Raw genomic sequence first — 17,685 nt, 5'->3', positions numbered from 1 at the left:
TCTCCTACCCGTTTCTTCAGGTGAACATTCTATTCGACCTCTTTTTTGAGATTGTGATGTACATATGTAGCTCCTGGTGGGATGACGTTGGGGGTGCGATGCAGTCCGCCTTTCAAGTCATTGTTTGCCTGGACTGCTGCAATAGATGTTGTTTAATGACGTATGTACTGCTTTCATTGCTTGTACTGCTTCGTCGACTGCGCTACCGACCCCTCGTACTGCTTGTTTTGGCGTATTCTCTGCTTCTTAATATAATATTAAAATATTTGAAAAGAATGCTATCATTTCAAAGTCCCAGAGACACAGCTGTCGGTGTTTTAGAGACGCCCCAGTGTAGAGAGATGGCTCTTTAATGTAGCTCCTCATGATATGAATTTTAAATGCAGTATCAGCATATCAGCAGCAGAATTCTGAGCGAGGAACATCAGCTACAAGCTGCAATATAATTTTTATGTGATGTTTAAAGAGCATAAAGACAGTTTGATTAATTTACGACGAAAACGTGACAAACGTAACAAACGAGTGCCGTGTTCGCTCATCACGGACAAACAATGAGGTTTGACTTTGCCACAATTGAAATGCGAGATTGCTTCTGTTCAGCCAAAATCTGTGAACAAATTTTTTTATCAATTTAAGTATCAATTACATACAGTATGGGCCTACATGGCTTGTCCATCTCGTATTACACTCGATATGTGTGTGACACTATTTGGATTTGACAGTTTGAAGCGGGGCGCCGGCGCACCGGAAGGCCGTTGTATTGATACTCATTGTCCGCTCGCTGTGAAAGTGTTTCAGCAGACACTTTATGACTGATATTTTCGCTTGAAAGGTATCATTATGTGGGCGGCGACGTCTGTGTTTGTTGCGTTCTAGAGCCGGCTACTCTTTCACTCTTGGTTTCAACTAGGTCACTAGATCAGTTGCGGACACCCATTTTTTATGAGCAGAACCTAACGCCGGCGCTGGGCCTTCATTTAAAAGGGTTGATGGTTGGTTGGTCATTTAGTTTTATTAACCTTTCCAAAGACATTCGCGGAACACACTGTAATAATCATATCCCATCCTCGACGTTAAGGGGATACTTGTCCGCTATTGATGTGTTCAACAAAGCGGTCCGTCTTATGTGACGTCAGAAGCGAGCACACCTGCATTGATTTCCTTTTGATATTTATATGTCCCCCGGTGTGCCGTGCCCAAATAAGGTGCTGCCTCCCAGCATTGTCACAGCTGCGCATCAAGCTAAAGTTGGCTTGAGCTCGCGGTACTGGCAAGTAAAACTGATAAATGAAGTGCAGCTTGCAGTGCAATCGTCACAAGCTGGAGTTATGTGGTCGAAGCTTAAACATCCGCCAAGTGCGACGACAGATAATTAATGACTGAGTGGCAACTGCATCCCATACTCGCACCCCATTTCGAAGCTAAAACTCACTTCAACCATTCAATTTGCACCTTGAGAAGTGTGCGTCTGCACTTGGTGCTCCCGTTTTCAGCCGTACTGAAATAGCTGCTCTGGCTCCCAAAGACGACGCGTGCGAGGGGGCGTCTGACGTCGGCCATTGGGTCATGAACTTCAATTATGCGCCCTTCCCTTCCGCCCCCTACTCCGCGCAACAGCAGGTGCCGCTGTGGCTGTTGCCCCCCTCAGGGGAGCAGTTGTTTCTGTTTCAGTGCTCTACTGCACTTGCGTTGCGTGCTGGGTTGTTGGCAGGCACATAATTGCTGTCAAATCGGCTGGCGGCCGCATAATTACAAAAGCGTTTCAATATCTGCGACGCCAAAAAAACGGTGGGGTGGAGCGCGGCCAAAAGCACTTACCACTCTAATGTTTCCATCTGGAAACATCAGATATTTCCCATTTCCTTGATCTCTCTGGATTTTGGGCTTTTTTTATTATGTTGCGTTTGGGGAATAAACCAAAGTGTGAAACTATTGGTTGTTTACAACTTCTAACTAGAACTTTATTTATGAATTAGGCAGAAACCATTTACCATGTCGATTGGGAATGGGGAAATCTGTTGTGCGTGGTCTTATCTGAAACGCACTTTCCCTCTATTGGCTTTTATTGTTTTTCAATTGTCTTGATAAACTGCATACAAATTCAATTACTGAGAGCCGACCCCCACGCTTGAGCAGCATGCACCATGCAGCCAAGAACGAACCGAACTAAATGCGGTTGTCCGGCTTATCAGGTCCGGCCACTCGGAATAGTGTATTTGTTGTACTGTATGCTTGTGAGATCGCTCTAATTGATCCGCTGAACCCTCGTAGATACTAGTATAATTTCATGACACCGAATAATAAATAAACCTACCCCAATACTGGGCTGGTACAATTCTGGTACATATGTATGTATGTGCATGTTTTTGTACACATGGAGGCATGCATGTACATGTTCGAGCTATGTTCCAGCTGATAAGCAGTTTCATTATTGTATCTATGTTTGTATTGTATGTATGTACATAGCTTGCCCCAAGTTCAATGACAGCGGCAGCCCCATAAGCTGCACTTTTCGGGTGTGTACTCACATCAGAATCGTCATCGGCATCCTATATGTCAGCCATATGCTTTTCATTTTCATTTGCACGCTGACTGTCTCGCTTGCAATGGGCGATGGGCGATGGACGAAGGGATGGGGTGTCTCATACTCATGGTAAATATTAATTATAACTTAATATGTGTGATCTTAAATGCACATAAGAGTACAGCTCGCAATGAGTAAAAGCCCTCGCCGATCAATACGAATTATACAGTCCAGTCCCCTCTCCATGGTGACTGTAAAGAGGCGAATTTGTTTGTAGTGTACACAGGCTCTCACACTTTCCTGCAATGCACACAAGAAGATCCACCGTACGAAATGGTCGAAAACAATCTGGAACAACCATGTGCAATATAGTACTTCGCTGGAGAAAGTGGTTTCAGAAGGGCATAAATTTCTTCCAGATACTATCATCACGTTGGTATTGCATGTATGCATGTGTTTCAATGCTTATTTACTGGTCTTGAGTTTCAAGTGTTCTTGGTTCTTGGTTTTTGGTTTTTGGTAATACCACAAACAAAACAAGCACAGATTAAAGTTCAAAATATGTGCATATTTACATATATATACGTTTGAACTGTGCATTGCTTCGGACAAATATGTAGGGTGGACGAATACAGTCAAGCACCAGACAGTCCGAGGCAGCGACGGCAGCACGAGCGCAATTCATTCGGTTCGGAGTTGTCGGGGAGTGAAAAGACGTACAAAGTTCGGTTGCACGCATGATCTCGTCTTAGTTTGTATTTAGAGTTGCGGCAGGGATTACGCAAATAAAAAATATTTGTGCAGATAATATAAACCAGTAATTATTAAAGCTTACAACTTGGCACGACCTCAGCGACAGATATCACATCACACCAGTTTCCCTCGATTCAATCTCTCAAGCATGCAGAAGTAGATACATATGTATCTATCTGAGAGCGGACCGAAAGAAAGCGCGAGACTTCGCCGGGCTTTATTTAATAAATATAAGTTCGCGAGAACGCTAACATAAGCGAACGTGAATGCGAGTATAAAGTGCCCGAGTGTGTGCGTAGAGAGCGTCAATTAAATTCAATAAATCAAAAATAAATGTGTACTAAATCCTGCTTTTTGAGTGGCTTGTGTGACTGTGACTGAGCGACTCTGTTTAAAACTGTGATTTAATGGCATGTTGGAGCTCGCAGAGCGCAAAATAAATTAAAGAGAAATTACGAATGAACAAAATTTAATTTTTAATGAATTTCGATGAAATTTCAATCACCAACTTCAACTAAAATGGATAATCTGATAATCTAAATGGATATCTGCCGTTTTTGGATACTCGTGTCGCTGTCCCTGCAGTTGCATCTGCTGCCAGGCCTACTGGTTGATGCCTTTAACTTTTCGCCGCGTGCAAACCTAGTGATAGGCGCCCCCCAACATTTGCGTTTTCACTTGAACCAAACGCGCAGCTCCTACTTTGGATACACCCTGGTGATACGTCCAACCAGGTAAGTTGCATAGAGGCAGGGGAGTGAAATGTTTGTACATATGTAAATAATTCGACAAACACCCCGGCCCAGTGTGAATATATACCATGCACACATTTCGATAACTGGCATACGTTCCCTTCCGTTCGGTTGATTTGCTTAAAGACAACCAATTCTTTTCAATTCCGTACTTTGAGTCACCACCTTTGTCAATATTTTAAGACTTGTGGCACATGGAAACAAAAGTTGAGACATATATGTACACATACATATGTACGAGTAGACAGTTTGGAGGTGTTAAAGATGGGATTGACAAAATTAGAAAAGTTCTGGTAGAGCCACTTTTATTTGTTTTGAGCTTGACGAGTAGCGTGCTAAAACCGCAATCGTAAATGGCTCCATGGCGGCAAGTGGATATCTTTTCCCCGCCATCAATCTCGACTGGGCAGCTGCATAAACATGCCCCAGCAACTAATAATACAAGTAGAGTACGAAAGCCTCAGCCCGAAAACCACTCAAAAACAATATCACTTCAGACAGCAATATCTAAAAATAACAACAAAAAACTGGCTTCAATTGCCATCAGTTTCAATTGCCACAGATCCGAGATCTCGTCTCGGCTTCGGCGACGATCCACACAACTGACAAACTTTTCTATGTGTTTTTGGGCGACCTACATACTTTGTAGGTATGTACATAGGTACTTCGTATCATATGATATGTAGACCTGATGGCGGCGACTTTTGCTCAGAAATGACATCACACACCTCAGAGGACGGCTCAAATCAGAAAGTTTTAAACACAAGTAATACGAGATACTCTTCTTTTATGGGTTCGTTCTCATTCTCAACATTGTTAAGCTATTAAGTGTTTTTAACAACTGTTGCAATTTGAAGTTAATGAAAGTCGAGAGGCTGTTTATAATTCACAATTTATTTGCATATGTAAACCAACTTATCGCGTATGTACATATGGGGATGATTGGGGCGAACTGAACGCCATCTCGTCCAGGCAAAAGCTCGACCACTCTCGCCAGTGGCCACTTCATGGGAGGAAGATTCTCATCCTTGACAAGAACCAAATCTGCGACTGCTAAACTAGGCTTCGCAGTGCGCCACTTTGAGCGCTGATGCAGTGACGTTATGTACTCCTCCTTCCACCGGGACCAAAAGAGCTGCTGCAGGTACGAAACGCGCTGCCAGCCGTCCAGACGATCGAAGTTTAGCTGCGTGACGTCAGGCTCAGCGAACGAAGCAGGAGGGCCACCATTCAAGAAATGCGCTGGAGTTAGAACATCTAGATCGGCAGGGCTCTTTGAAATTCAAACTAAAGGTCTTGAATTAATCACTGCCGTGATGTGGCACAACAGCGTCCGCAGCTCGTCAAATCCAAGAGCCGAGTGGCCTATCGCACGGTAGAAGTGGTACTTGGCCGTCTTCACTGCAGCCTCCCATAGACCACCAAAATGAGGGGAGCGCGGAGGAATGAAATGCCAGTCGATAGCCTCGACCAAGCAAAAATCCAGCAGCGCCTTCTGATGGTCATCGCTGAGGACCAGGCGCTTTAATTCCATCAGCTCATTCTTAGCGCCGACAAAATTGGTTGCGTTGTCTGACCAAAATTGCCGCGGCTTCCGTCTGGTACATATGAAGCGCTTTAGTCCATGTAGAAAAGCAACTGTGGATAAGTCCTTTATAAGCTCCAGATGAACAGCCTTGGTAGCGAAACAAATGAAGATGCAGACGTAGCACTTGATTGGAGCCTTGTTGCGTGCCTCCGGTTTGTAGAAAAACGGCCCACAGAAGTCCACGCCTGTGATCTCAAAGGCATCAGAACCATCGAGCCGCTCCTTTGGAAGATCCGCCATAATATGCTCCAATACCCTGGGCTTCAGTCGAAAGCATCTTACGCACTTGTTTACTGCCTTGTTTACCGTCTTCCTCCCCCCAATAGGCCAATATTGGGATCGAATTAGTCCAAGCAAAGCTCGAGGACCAGCGTGCAGATTCCGCTCATGAAAATGGGAGATTATTGCAAGAGTCAGTGGATGGCTGCTGGGCAAGATGATGGGATGACGGCCATCAAAATCCAACGAAGAGTTTTTCAGTCGACCATCTACCCTGAGAAGTCTAAACTGATCCATGAATGGCGATAACGATGCGATTGAGCTCGATGAGGAGACTGCTCCCCTTGCCCGCACTGACTTCATGTCCTTCCATAGCTGAGTACGCTGAACTAGTCGTAGCAATACCTGGGTTCCATGTTCAATGTCTGAGACAGTGAGTCCGGGGCGCCGAATTCGGTTGCAAAACTTGTGAATGTATCCGAAAACGCGTTGCAAAGAAGCAAATGAATTCGCATACTTGGAATCAGCAATAATGTCCATGTAGGGCGATTTGACCAGAAGAGCCTTCCTACGAAGTTCAAGGGCTGGCTTATCAGGTAGCACAGTGGGTGGCCAGTCATCTGAGGAGCCGCAAAGAAATGGAGGACCATGAGCCCAAAGAGGTGACTCATTCAGCTCAGTCGGATGAGCCCCTCGAGACAGAATGTCGGCTGGGCTTAAAGCTGTGGGAACATAGCGCCATTCCATTTTTTCGGTCATTTCCTGAATCGTTGACACTCTATTTGCAACAAAAGTATTAAATCATGACGGCTCGTCCCGAATCCAAGAGAGCGCAACGGCAGAATCACACCAACAGTAACACCTTCCCTTGAATACATTCATTCCAGCTATCTCAGATATGAGCCTAGCCAGCAACTCCGCTCCACAAAGCTCCAGCATTGGTACTGTAAGTGTCTTCAAAGGAGCCACACGAGATTTGGCACAAAGTAAGTGACTGCTGAAATGCTGACCCTTGGACACGACATAAATGCATGCACCATAAGCCTCGATGCTGGCATCGCAAAATCCGTGAATTTCCAGCGTAGAGTCTGGAAGGAGCACAAGCCGAGGAAATTCAAGTCGACGAATCTGACCAAAACTGGTGCATATTTCCTGCCACTCGGTGTTCAGTGCGACTGGAAGGCTTTCATCCCAGGACAACTTCTCTTGGCACAAACGCTGGAGAAAGATTTTGGATTTAGTAATTACGGGACCAGCTAGTCCGAGAGGATCGTAGAATCGCGCTATGGATGACAAAACAGAGCGCCTGCAGGAATTCAAAGAAGATTGAAGGGCCGAGAAGGAAAATAATAGTAGATCAGAAACCGGATCCCACGCAAGTCCTAAAGTTTTAGTCACATGGCTGCCATCGTCGAACTTCAAAAATGTTTCCTTGTCCTCTTCCGGAACTCCATCCAGCACAGCAGGGACTTTCGAACACCATTTCCTCAATCTGAACTGACCTCTAGACAAAATTCCAGTAGTTTGCTCCCGAATCCGGATAGCCTCCTCCTGCGAGCTGGCTCCAGATATCAAGTCATCCACGTAGAAGTCACGGCGAAGGATTTCAGCTCCAACTGGAAACGCCATCTGCTCGTCTATTGCCAACTGATGCACCGCTCGCACAGATAGATAGGAGGCAGGCTTCGTCCCATAAGTAACGGTGTCCAATTGAAACACACGCAAGTCTTCTTCCCTGGAGTTTCTCCACAGAATACACTGCAAGCTGCTACATCTTACAGATATCTCCCGTAATCGCAACGGCGTATGACCGAAATCGAGAAAGAATATGAAACAATTTGGGTTGGATTACGGGACCAGCCATTAAAACGTCGTTCAGGGAATATCCAGATGAGGTTGAAGCGGATCCATCAAAAATGACGCGAAGCTTGGTCGTAGAACTATCCTCCTTCATGACGCAATGGTGAGGCAACAAATATCGGCAGTTGCTGATTGACTGGGTAGGAACCTGAGACATATGGCCTAAATCAAGGTACTCCTTTATAAATGCTGCATACTGAGATTTAACATCAGGGCGACGATCTAACTTTCTCTCAAGGGTCAGGAATCTACGAAGCGCTTGATTGTAAGATTCTCCAAGGAGATCCAATTTATATTTTGCTGGCAGCCGAACACAATAATCGCCTTTATGTAGTCGACGGAAATGCTGCACTAAGTGTGCTTCACAATCTAGCTCTTCTTTGGTAGACTTTATTATTGGTTCGATGCAATTTTCTACCTCCCAAAACCTCCGAAGAAGCACCTCAAGCCGATCCTCTGGACTATTATCCTCAGCAGCTACGGCCCGAGCGCGAGAGACCATCAACGAGGAACCTTTTAAACGCGAACAACTTCCAGACACGACCCATCCCAAGCGCGTTTTCTGAATTGAAGGCAATCCTGGCAGTAGCTTGACCTGACCAACACACAGCTTGGCTGTCGATCGGTTATGCTAGAGGCTACAATGGCAGTGATGAGTGTTCACTAATCCGATGAGCGAGAGTGCAGGCTAACGTTGACCGAAAATCCATCCGTGACGAAGCTAGAGTCGCCTATTCCCGAGACTGCAGTCGAAGCTGAAGCTGATTCGCGAAACGAGAAGTTATTAGATGCAACTGGGAGCCGGAATCCAGCAACGCTCGGCAGGGAACTAAAACTCCGGAACGATTTTTGACTAAGACCGTGGCCGTGGCAAGTAGAACAACACCATTCCTGAGATCTTGGGCAATAAGGGCAGACGAGGTAGCCGCTGAAGTAGAGGGCGCAGTGGTATGCTCAGACGGCGTAGACTCAGACAGTGCAGACTGAGATGGAGTATACGGCGCTGATTTCCCTTGGAATGCGGTATCTTCAGGGCTACCAAAATGAAGGAGGGTATGGTGTCTACCCCCGCAGGTACGACAGTTGCTCGAGGTGCACTGAAGTAATCGATGCCCTGTTCTGAGACAATTTATACACAACGAAAGCCGCTTGGCTTCTTTATGGCGATTTGTGGGGGACAGCGCTTTAAACTTCTGGCAGTGCTGGACCGCGTGAGCACCATCGTTGCACAGCGCGCAGCGTGCTACGGTTTGGTTCGTTGTAACCAATGTGGACCTAGAATTATTATGCTTTCTACTTCTGCCCACCTGATTGCTCAACGCATAGCTTGCCATAGAAAAGTCCATCGTCTCCAATGATCTGCATCGCTGCTCCAAGAACGAGGACATAGATTCCCACGACGGAATTAAGTTTGCGAATGCGGGGTCGTTGAATCGTTCCTCCCACTTCTCTTGGCTCGTTGGATCCAGTTTTCGGAGAATTTCCTGCACGACGATGCATCCTGCGATCTGCTCAGTGGTGCCCAAACCCTGGAGCGCGCGCATATGTGAATTGAACTTGTCTGAAAGCTCCCGAAGCATGACCACTGACCCAGGTTCCACAGCCTGGAGCGCCAAGATCTCATTGATGTGTGCCTGAAAGACCAATCGCCGATTATTGAATCTGTTTTCCAACAAATCTAATGCCACAGCATAATTGCCATCTGAGATTTCCAGCGACGGAACAGTCTCCAATGCCGAATCCCGCAGACAGGAACGCAAATGATGGAGCTTTTCTATGTTTGTTAAGTCCGGATGGCTGTCGATGATGGTGGCAAACATTGAATAAAAGTCCGTCCAGTTCGCATACCCGCCGCTAAACGTCGGCAATTGTATAGGAGGCAGGGATGGTACTTGTCTACGGTGAGGTAGAAATTGCGAGCCGGCAAACTCAACCGTAGTATTTCCTCCAGCCTAGGTAGAATGAAACGGCATGCGGCCGCTACTCTTAGCCATTTCCCTCATAATCGCCGCCTTCAGCGAGCTTGCAAGTGACTCAAAAATGTCACACAAACCACTGTGAATTTCGCTTCGATCCAATTCCTCAAGCTCGCCGTGAAACATCTCAAATTTGCTGATCAACTTCTCGACTTGCTCTTGCTTTACCACGAGCATGTAGTAGTCACAGTCTGACGACTCATTCTGCCAAGCGGTAGCTAACCTTCATTTTCTCGCAAAATTCCGTTGACTTAAGCTTCAAAAAAGACACCCTGTTTTGCTCACTGGTCATTGGAATTTCGTTAGCAGCATTAATTTCCATGGTAGCGGCAGCGTTAGCAGAAAGACCAACGTCTCTAGCGGGAAGATGATCGCAAAGAGTAACACGAGCAATAGACGACAAGAACCGAGCCCAGCAAGCGAACAGCTATGTACGAACTGTATATACAAAGGCGACCGGTGTAAGAAACGTTTCTTGCGGGAAGATGACCGAAAAGAGAAGCGCAAGCCAACAGCTCCGTGCACTACCGAATATGCAGGGGAGGCCGGTGTATATATGTATGGATAACTTATGTGGTCGATGACACTGGTTGGATGGAAATTAGTTAAGATCTTTGAATGCTATATTAGTTTGTTATTGCACTGATGGATTATTTATTGCACAATCAGGTCGGGGTCACCAAATGTTAAGCTATTAAGCGTTTTTAACAACTGTTGCAATTTGAAGTTAATGAAAGTCGAGAGGCTGTTTATAATTCACAATTTATTTGCATATGTAAACCAACTTATCGCGTATGTACATATGGGGATGATTGGGGCGAACGATTGATGCGAGGATGTTAGTCTAATAGCTGCGACGATTAGCTCAAGACTGCCCATGCAAGGGCTGACGGGCCAAATTGCCGGGCCCTATGCAGCAAGTTTATACGCGAGCGAGAGCGTATGATAGCCCGAGAGCGTTAGAGCTGCTCGGGACGCTGTTAAGCCGAGTCCGAGAGATTGCGACATAAAGAGACGAAAGAATTCCGCTGCATGCGCATATGCGGTAGCAAATGATCTTTGCAGTGGGGGCATTCGAAACGACAACACCAAAATGCATTTCCTTGCAATACTACTGGCAATAATTTAAAATATTTAAGCTGCTTGACCCGACAAACATTATTGAAGAGAATTATCAATGTGTGGTCAAATCCACCCACATTCAAAAGTATTTTTGTTAAATGAAGAAAGATTAAAGACATGTATTGCATTTTCATTTGTTTAGAATCAAACAGAGATTTGTTAATCTCGTTAGAAGCTATACCATATTACACCATTTACCATTGCCACAAAAAACCTGTGAGGCTACTTGGTACAATTTCTTCAACCGTTCCCCAGTTCCCTTAGTTTTTTTTTATTGCTGGTACTTTACCAGATACAAATTACTGATGCCATCATGGAGTACGCTAGCCTAATTATGTACGGAAATTGCGCGTAAAATCACGGCAAGCTGCAATTTATTTCACATCAATTGAAGTTTACCAAAATTAAAAACTAATGTTGGTTTCTATTGCTTCCTGGAGAACAGCGGGGTACCGAGTATAAACATATTAACATTTCCACGGACTGTGGTCACTCGGTCCGAACTGTCAAAAAACTGCACGGGGAAATGAGTGTCGCCATGCAACCAATACAGGCTGCATGAGTCACACAAGTTTCCAATCAGAATTCGAGTAATGGGGGTACTACGGCGTCGGCGAACGCAACAGCTGCATTCTGTATCGCAGCGGCGCCTCATCCATCCCCATGCCCATGCCGAAGTTCCTCCTCCCCTCCCACACCGACTTGACACCACACAAATATTTTTAGCCGCTTTTCTCCTGGTCATTAAACCCGATTTCGAAAAAACCAACAAACCAAAATCGCTGCAGCAGGGTAGCGGGGTAGCTTTTGTTCTTGAACATTTGTTGGCCGCTGCTCCTGAACTCATGTCGCTGACGATGGAGCGAAGATTTGTGTGGTCCCAACGTGGCTTATTGCCCATTCAAATAAACAGTTCATTGTTTAAACAAAGCGAGCATCTTCGGTGCACTTACAAGGGCCAGGCATGGGATCGGGGTAGGGTATGCGTGGGAGACAGTCTACATGGTATGACTCACTCTTGGGGAACAACGGAACAAGAAGTTCCGCTCAGCACATATCGCACATCCAGACTTCTTCGTTGGGCTGGCTGTTTTCATTCCCTTTCCTTTTCCTCCGCATTAAGACATTTTGGAGCTGGTAGCCCGTTTGCCATGTGCCTGTGACTCGCAACCGGTGTTGTCACATTAGCTACAATGTTATATTGTTGGCGAGCATAATCGTATCTATGTACATAGTATGTATACCCTAGGGACCATTTGGCATCGTCATTGGCGCTGACTAATTCGAGGAGTTTTTTCGGCTTACAAAACTAGGAAAAACACAGATATTGGATATCTTAATAGTTCGTATCAATTAAATCCGGCATGAATCAGGCGTGAGGCTGTTCGAAAACTACCCACCCACTTGTGTAATGATTGCAATGAATCTGTTTCGCTAAAATCACTAATATTGTGGATAAAAATTGACAAAGATACTCCTCGAAGCAGTAGCTCTCCCGCGAACCGATTTCGAAATCTGGATGAGCGACAACGGTAAAGTGAGTAATCAGTGAGAGGAGAGAGAGAGAAAGAGAAAGAGTTTGTTGGTTTGGGTCTCTCTCAGCAACGGCACAAACTGGCCCAGTCGGGTTCTCTATACCTCGCGTTCTCATTGAGGTAGTCGTCGGGTGGTCGGGTCGGGTACTTGATTATTCGACTTTCATCTTTCATTCGATGCGGACGTGGTTCTCCACGTCATTCAGTGCTAGTGCTAAGACAGCGTGATAGTGATAGTACACCCAAAATCGAAGTTGTCTAGTTTAAACCAGTATATTTAAACAATATTTCGAAAAGGCTTATACAAGCTGCCTACAAGTGCGGATATGGCGCGGCAAGGTCACTTGTCGATCCTGACTCGGGATGTATTGCTGCTGTTCTGCTGTCTCGCGGGCAGCGTAGGGGCTTTTAACTTATCCCCTCGTCCGAATAGGCAGATAAACGATCCACAGTTCGCCACCACTTTGCCCAAAGTGCGTGCGTCATATTTTGGTTATACCATGAGCCTGCGACCGAATGGGTAAGTGGGCGGGGAAGACTCTGGAAGGTCTGAAACTCCGCGACTTTGGAGCTGCTGGGTGCGGGCAGCGACAGCGGGAGGGGCGTCCGGTAGAGTAAACAGGTTGTGCATTGCGTTCGGATGATTCACGCTGGCGGCAATCGAACTCCGAAATAGTAGCAGTAGTAAAAGTGAATGAAAATGTTGAGAGGAGAGGTTCAGCGACAAAGAAGCACAGTTCAGTGCAAAACTTTGAAGACCGTGTACAAACGATGAAGTCATACTCTCGATATCAATTATCTACACATAGCGAGGAGGTGACTGCATAAACATATTTTGTTTTTAGACACCAGCTCTGTCTTGCCCCCACCGGGTGGGTGTATGAGTCTGGAGCGTTGGCATCGGGTAGAGCTGGAAACTATGCAAATATTCGCTCTGTCGCACGTTCGTACCTTTGTCGGATGTACTATGTCAAATTAGTGGCACAAAATTCGTTCTTTTCAAGCTAAAAAAATAGTCAATGCCAATTTGTTATCAACCAACGTTGCCAGCTCCGTTTTCTGCGCTTTACGATAAGATTGCCTGCTGCCACAGTCAAACGCCGCTAAGTTAAAAGCGCTAGTGATAAACCAACTGTGATTGACCTGTTGCACATCGCAAATACTCGTACGCTTCGACTCCACGTGTTCCGTGGAGAACAGTTTGGGGAGTACTTCGGCTATTCGGTCCTCGCCGAGGATCTCAACGGCGATGGAAGGACGGATGTGGTGATTTCAGCCCCCCAACACTCCCAGAAAGACTCGCACGACAACGGTGCCATCTATGTTTTTATCAACACCCGATGGGCAGTATGCATATGACTATCTCGTTTTCCACTTGAGAGAAATTTATATGGAAAAATCGACTAATGAATGATACATAGACAATAACTACCTCCAAAGTCTGACTAATTCGATTCCCCTTGTCTCGTTTCAGAGTCATTGTAGGAGCCCCGCGCGCCCAGTCGTCCCTGGAGTCACAGCGCCAGATCAATGAGACCGGCGCCATTTACAGGTGCTCCTTGAGTACCGGCTCCTGCAACCCATATGTCCTCGATCCCAATGGAAACCGAGACGCTCCGTTCAGCGAGTACACCTACGACTCGGAGCGAAAGGACTTCCAGTGGCTGGGTGGCTCGATGGACGGCGGCACTAGCGACGCGCACAAGCTTCTGGTTTGCGCCCCGCGATTTTATGCTTCCAGCACAAAGGATTACCATATGCATGGAGTATGCTACTGGGTGAAAAACACCCTGGCTGACAGTCCGGAGCACGTCAATCGGATTTCCCCGTTGCGGCTAAAGACGGATCAGGTGGTGCAGGAGAACAACGAAATCAACTTCTACTACATACTCGGCGAGCTGGGACTGAGTGCTCATGTTTCGGACGACAACAGCAAATTTCTAATTGGTGCCCCGGGCATATATACCTGGAAGGGATCGGTAATACTCTATGGGCGAGTCGACCCTGCAGAAAACCCAAGCGTCAGCCGGCGCGACACGAGCAGCGCTCTGCGCCGAAAGACTCGGGAAAGCGACTCCAATGACTACACACCCGACAACTTTGTTCCGGAAATTCCCAAGCCACAGAACTGGGGTCAACAGGATGACTCCTACTTTGGCTATTCTGTGGCGTCTGGTTACTTTGACAGCACGAACCTAACCACTCTGCTGTACGTGGCCACCGCTCCGCAGGCCAACAGACAATCCGGCGAGGCATATATATTCGATGTTCTGGGCAAGACCATAAAGAAATTCCACGTGTTCCGTGGAGAACAGTTTGGGGAGTACTTCGGCTATTCGGTCCTCGCCGAGGATCTCAACGGCGATGGAAGGACGGATGTGGTGATTTCAGCCCCCCAACACTCCCAGGAAGACTCGCACGACAACGGTGCCATCTATGTTTTTATCAACAAGGGCTTTGTGAGTATGAGTATGGCTTTGTGAGCCCCGCCTCGTTAGGGCACCGTAATAACGTGACTAACCCAAAATAACCTAAAATGCTATCGATTGCAGTTCAATTTTGAGTCCAAACTGCTGCGATCGCCCATTGCCAGCAAGGCACGCTTCGGGACTACGCTGACCCGCCTGGGAGACATTAATCACGATGGCTACAATGGTTAGTCGTTGTACTTTCGTCTATTTCGGACTGGCTAAATTAGTTCGTTTCCGCTTTTAAACAGATATCGCTGTCGGGGCGCCGTTTGCGGGAAATGGATCGGCTTTCATCTACCTGGGTAGCGAGCACGGTCTGCGTAACCAGCCCAGTCAGCGGCTGGATGCGCCTTCGGGCAAACCTTCAAAGTATGGGGAACATATGTTTGGCCATGGCCTCTCCCGTGGGTCCGACATCGACGGCAATGGATTTAATGACTTTGCAATCGGAGCTCCGAATGCTGAGGCCGTGTATTTGTATCGTGCCTATCCTGTTGTCAGGTTAAAAGCTACTGTAAAATCACAGTCGCGTGAAATCAAGCCGGAGCAGGACAAGGTGGCAATCACAGCCTGCTACGGAATAACCACAACGGCCACAGCGCCGGCAGTCCAGAAGCAGGAGATGACCATACGCATCGTCATCGACTCACAGTTGAAACGGGCCAAGTTCACTCAGACTCAAAGCCATGAAATGAGTTTCACAGTCGACGCAGGACTGACTGAGCAGTGCAGAGTCTTTGAGTGCGTTGTGCGTTACAGCGAGAAGGACATATTCACACCCATCGAACTGGAGATGCACTACGAACTAACAAAGAAAGTCCCTGATTCTGAGGGTGAGATCAAAGCTCTTACAAATGGTACAGTGTCATTATTATTGAAATTTCCCAAAATTTTGAAGATTTCTGCGAGACCTGTGTCGCTGTTGATCCCGCAGAGCCGAAGGTCTACACTGAGAAGATCATATTCAGCACGGGTTGCGCAACTGATATTTGTATTGCAGACTTACAACTGAAAATCAAGGATGTGAGGTAACCCCGATCAGTTTCCATTTAGTTTGGTAATATTCTAAAAGAGTCTTATTTTATAGCCCTACCTACACCTTGAGGAGTGGCAATACTCTCCGCTTGAACTACGAGATCACCAACAACGGAGAGACCGCCTATCTGCCACAATTCAATGTGACGAGCGTGCCCCACTTGAGCTTTGCTCAGATACCGGGCAATTGCCGGGTTAGCGACACTGGAATGGTCTGCGATCTGAACCGTGGGAGACCGCTGGACAAGGGAGATAGGGATGGCATTACTATTAGCTTCGATGTAAGCTCTCTGAGTGGTTTAGCACTTATAATAAAAGCCGAGGTGTTCAGTACGGGATATGAAAAGAATCCAATGGACAACAGGCAGACCAATGTGATCAGCCTGAGGGAGTACACCGAGATAGACGCCACTGGGTAACGAACTTGTGGCCTGTACAGGCAAAGAATTAACATAAGTTTCTATTGCCTTTTGACAGGGGCCAAATAAATGGCCAAATTGACTTGGAACACTACAAAAACTCCGCGGAAATAATCAACAATTACGAGATTAAGAGCAATGGCCCCAGTATTATCGACGACTTGACATTGTCCTTTCATATACCTATAGCGTATAAAATTGCTGGATCAACTGCCATCATACCCATCATCAACATGACCACATTGAAGATGCAGGCCACCTACGATGCTCAGCTGCTGGGTATAGAGCTGTTCGATCAGAACAACACCATGCTCGTCCTAGATCCAATAGAAATTTCCACCACGCGCGGCATCCAGAGTACGGAGCGAACGGTGATTAGACAGAATGGACAGGGATACGATATTACCACTAGTGGGCATATACACCAGTCTTGGCAAGACCTCGACTCTGATATGGTGGCTACCGCTTCCATGACGCGCAAGCGGCGTGATCTCAAAGCGGTGACTGCCAACCGCGAGCAGTACGCTCGCATCTCAAACGCCAAAGCGCACGACCTGCTCAGCGAGGACTTTAAGGGCAAGTTGCCGGTGAATCGCACAATTGTATTTAACTGCAGGGATCCAGACATGATCTGCATCCGAGCTGAGATGCGTGTCTACAACTTTAGAGCGGATAAGCCTGTCAACCTGAATGTTCGTTACTCTGTTGACCTCAATGAAGTCAATGCCATTTTATTGGATCCATGGGAGTACTTTGTCATCCTGACCGATCTGGACTTGTTGAAGAAGGGAGACTTGTCCGGCAGCTCGTATTCCATCAATCGGAAGATTGAGCCAAATGTAATATCCAAACATCTGCAGTCACGCCTGCCCATCTGGATCATAATTGTATCCATTATCGGTGGCTTGCTTCTGCTCTCAGCGATAAGTTATGCCCTCTATAAGGTGTGTATCCCATTGTAAATAATGTTTAAGACCCTAACTCACAGCTTTGTTTCGTCCTCTTTTAGTTCGGGTTCTTCAATCGAGCCAAAAAGGAAGAACTGAATAGACTGGTGAAGCAGAGCCCCGACGAACCCGAGGCTGAGAACCTAAATAGCGACGGTAATAACTAACTTTATTCAAGAGTTTGGCCGAAAACAAGCTGCAAATTTCAGCAGACACCAAATTCTAATATTATTACTTGAAGACGCCATTACAAATTGTATGTTTACTAAGTATGTGTGTTCTACATGCATTTAAAAAGAAAGCGAAATCGATTTTCGATAGTCCTCACAATCTATATGAAAGGGTGCAACTTTTAAACCGCGAAAGCATTGAATGTTCTTGTTGGTTTGACTTCCTAGTAGTCTACGATAAGTGCCTTGCAATTTGTATTTTAACGACAACTATTTTATATAAAAAAGTGCCTCGTGTGCAACACAGACTTGAT

At 46.4% G+C, this 17,685-nt stretch overlaps 1 protein-coding gene across 2 annotated transcripts; it reads left to right on the top strand.

The window, feature by feature from the left end:
• The first annotated feature begins 3,205 nt into the window (after positions 1-3,205).
• On the top strand, positions 3,206-17,684 carry LOC117191074 (integrin alpha-PS3-like). 2 transcript variants are annotated; one of them, XM_033396043.1, is made up of 8 exons: positions 3,206-4,011; positions 13,804-14,788; positions 14,882-14,984; positions 15,049-15,633; positions 15,699-15,828; positions 15,888-16,250; positions 16,313-17,198; positions 17,264-17,684. In XM_033396043.1, exons 1-8 carry the CDS (start codon positions 3,818-3,820, stop codon positions 17,366-17,368), a joined length of 3,351 nt encoding a protein of 1,116 aa, XP_033251934.1. In that variant the 5' UTR covers positions 3,206-3,817; the 3' UTR covers positions 17,369-17,684. The 2 variants fall into 2 exon arrangements, with proteins under 2 accessions (XP_033251934.1, XP_033251933.1); XM_033396042.1 differs by lacking the exon at positions 3,206-4,011 and adding an exon at positions 12,505-12,849.
• Position 17,685: the final 1 nt, after the last annotated feature.

This window comes from Drosophila miranda (genome assembly GCF_003369915.1).
Source record: "Drosophila miranda strain MSH22 chromosome Y unlocalized genomic scaffold, D.miranda_PacBio2.1 Contig_Y1_pilon, whole genome shotgun sequence".
Classification (NCBI taxonomy): domain Eukaryota; kingdom Metazoa; phylum Arthropoda; class Insecta; order Diptera; family Drosophilidae; genus Drosophila; species Drosophila miranda.
This window is presented reverse-complemented; position numbering and strand designations above follow the sequence as displayed.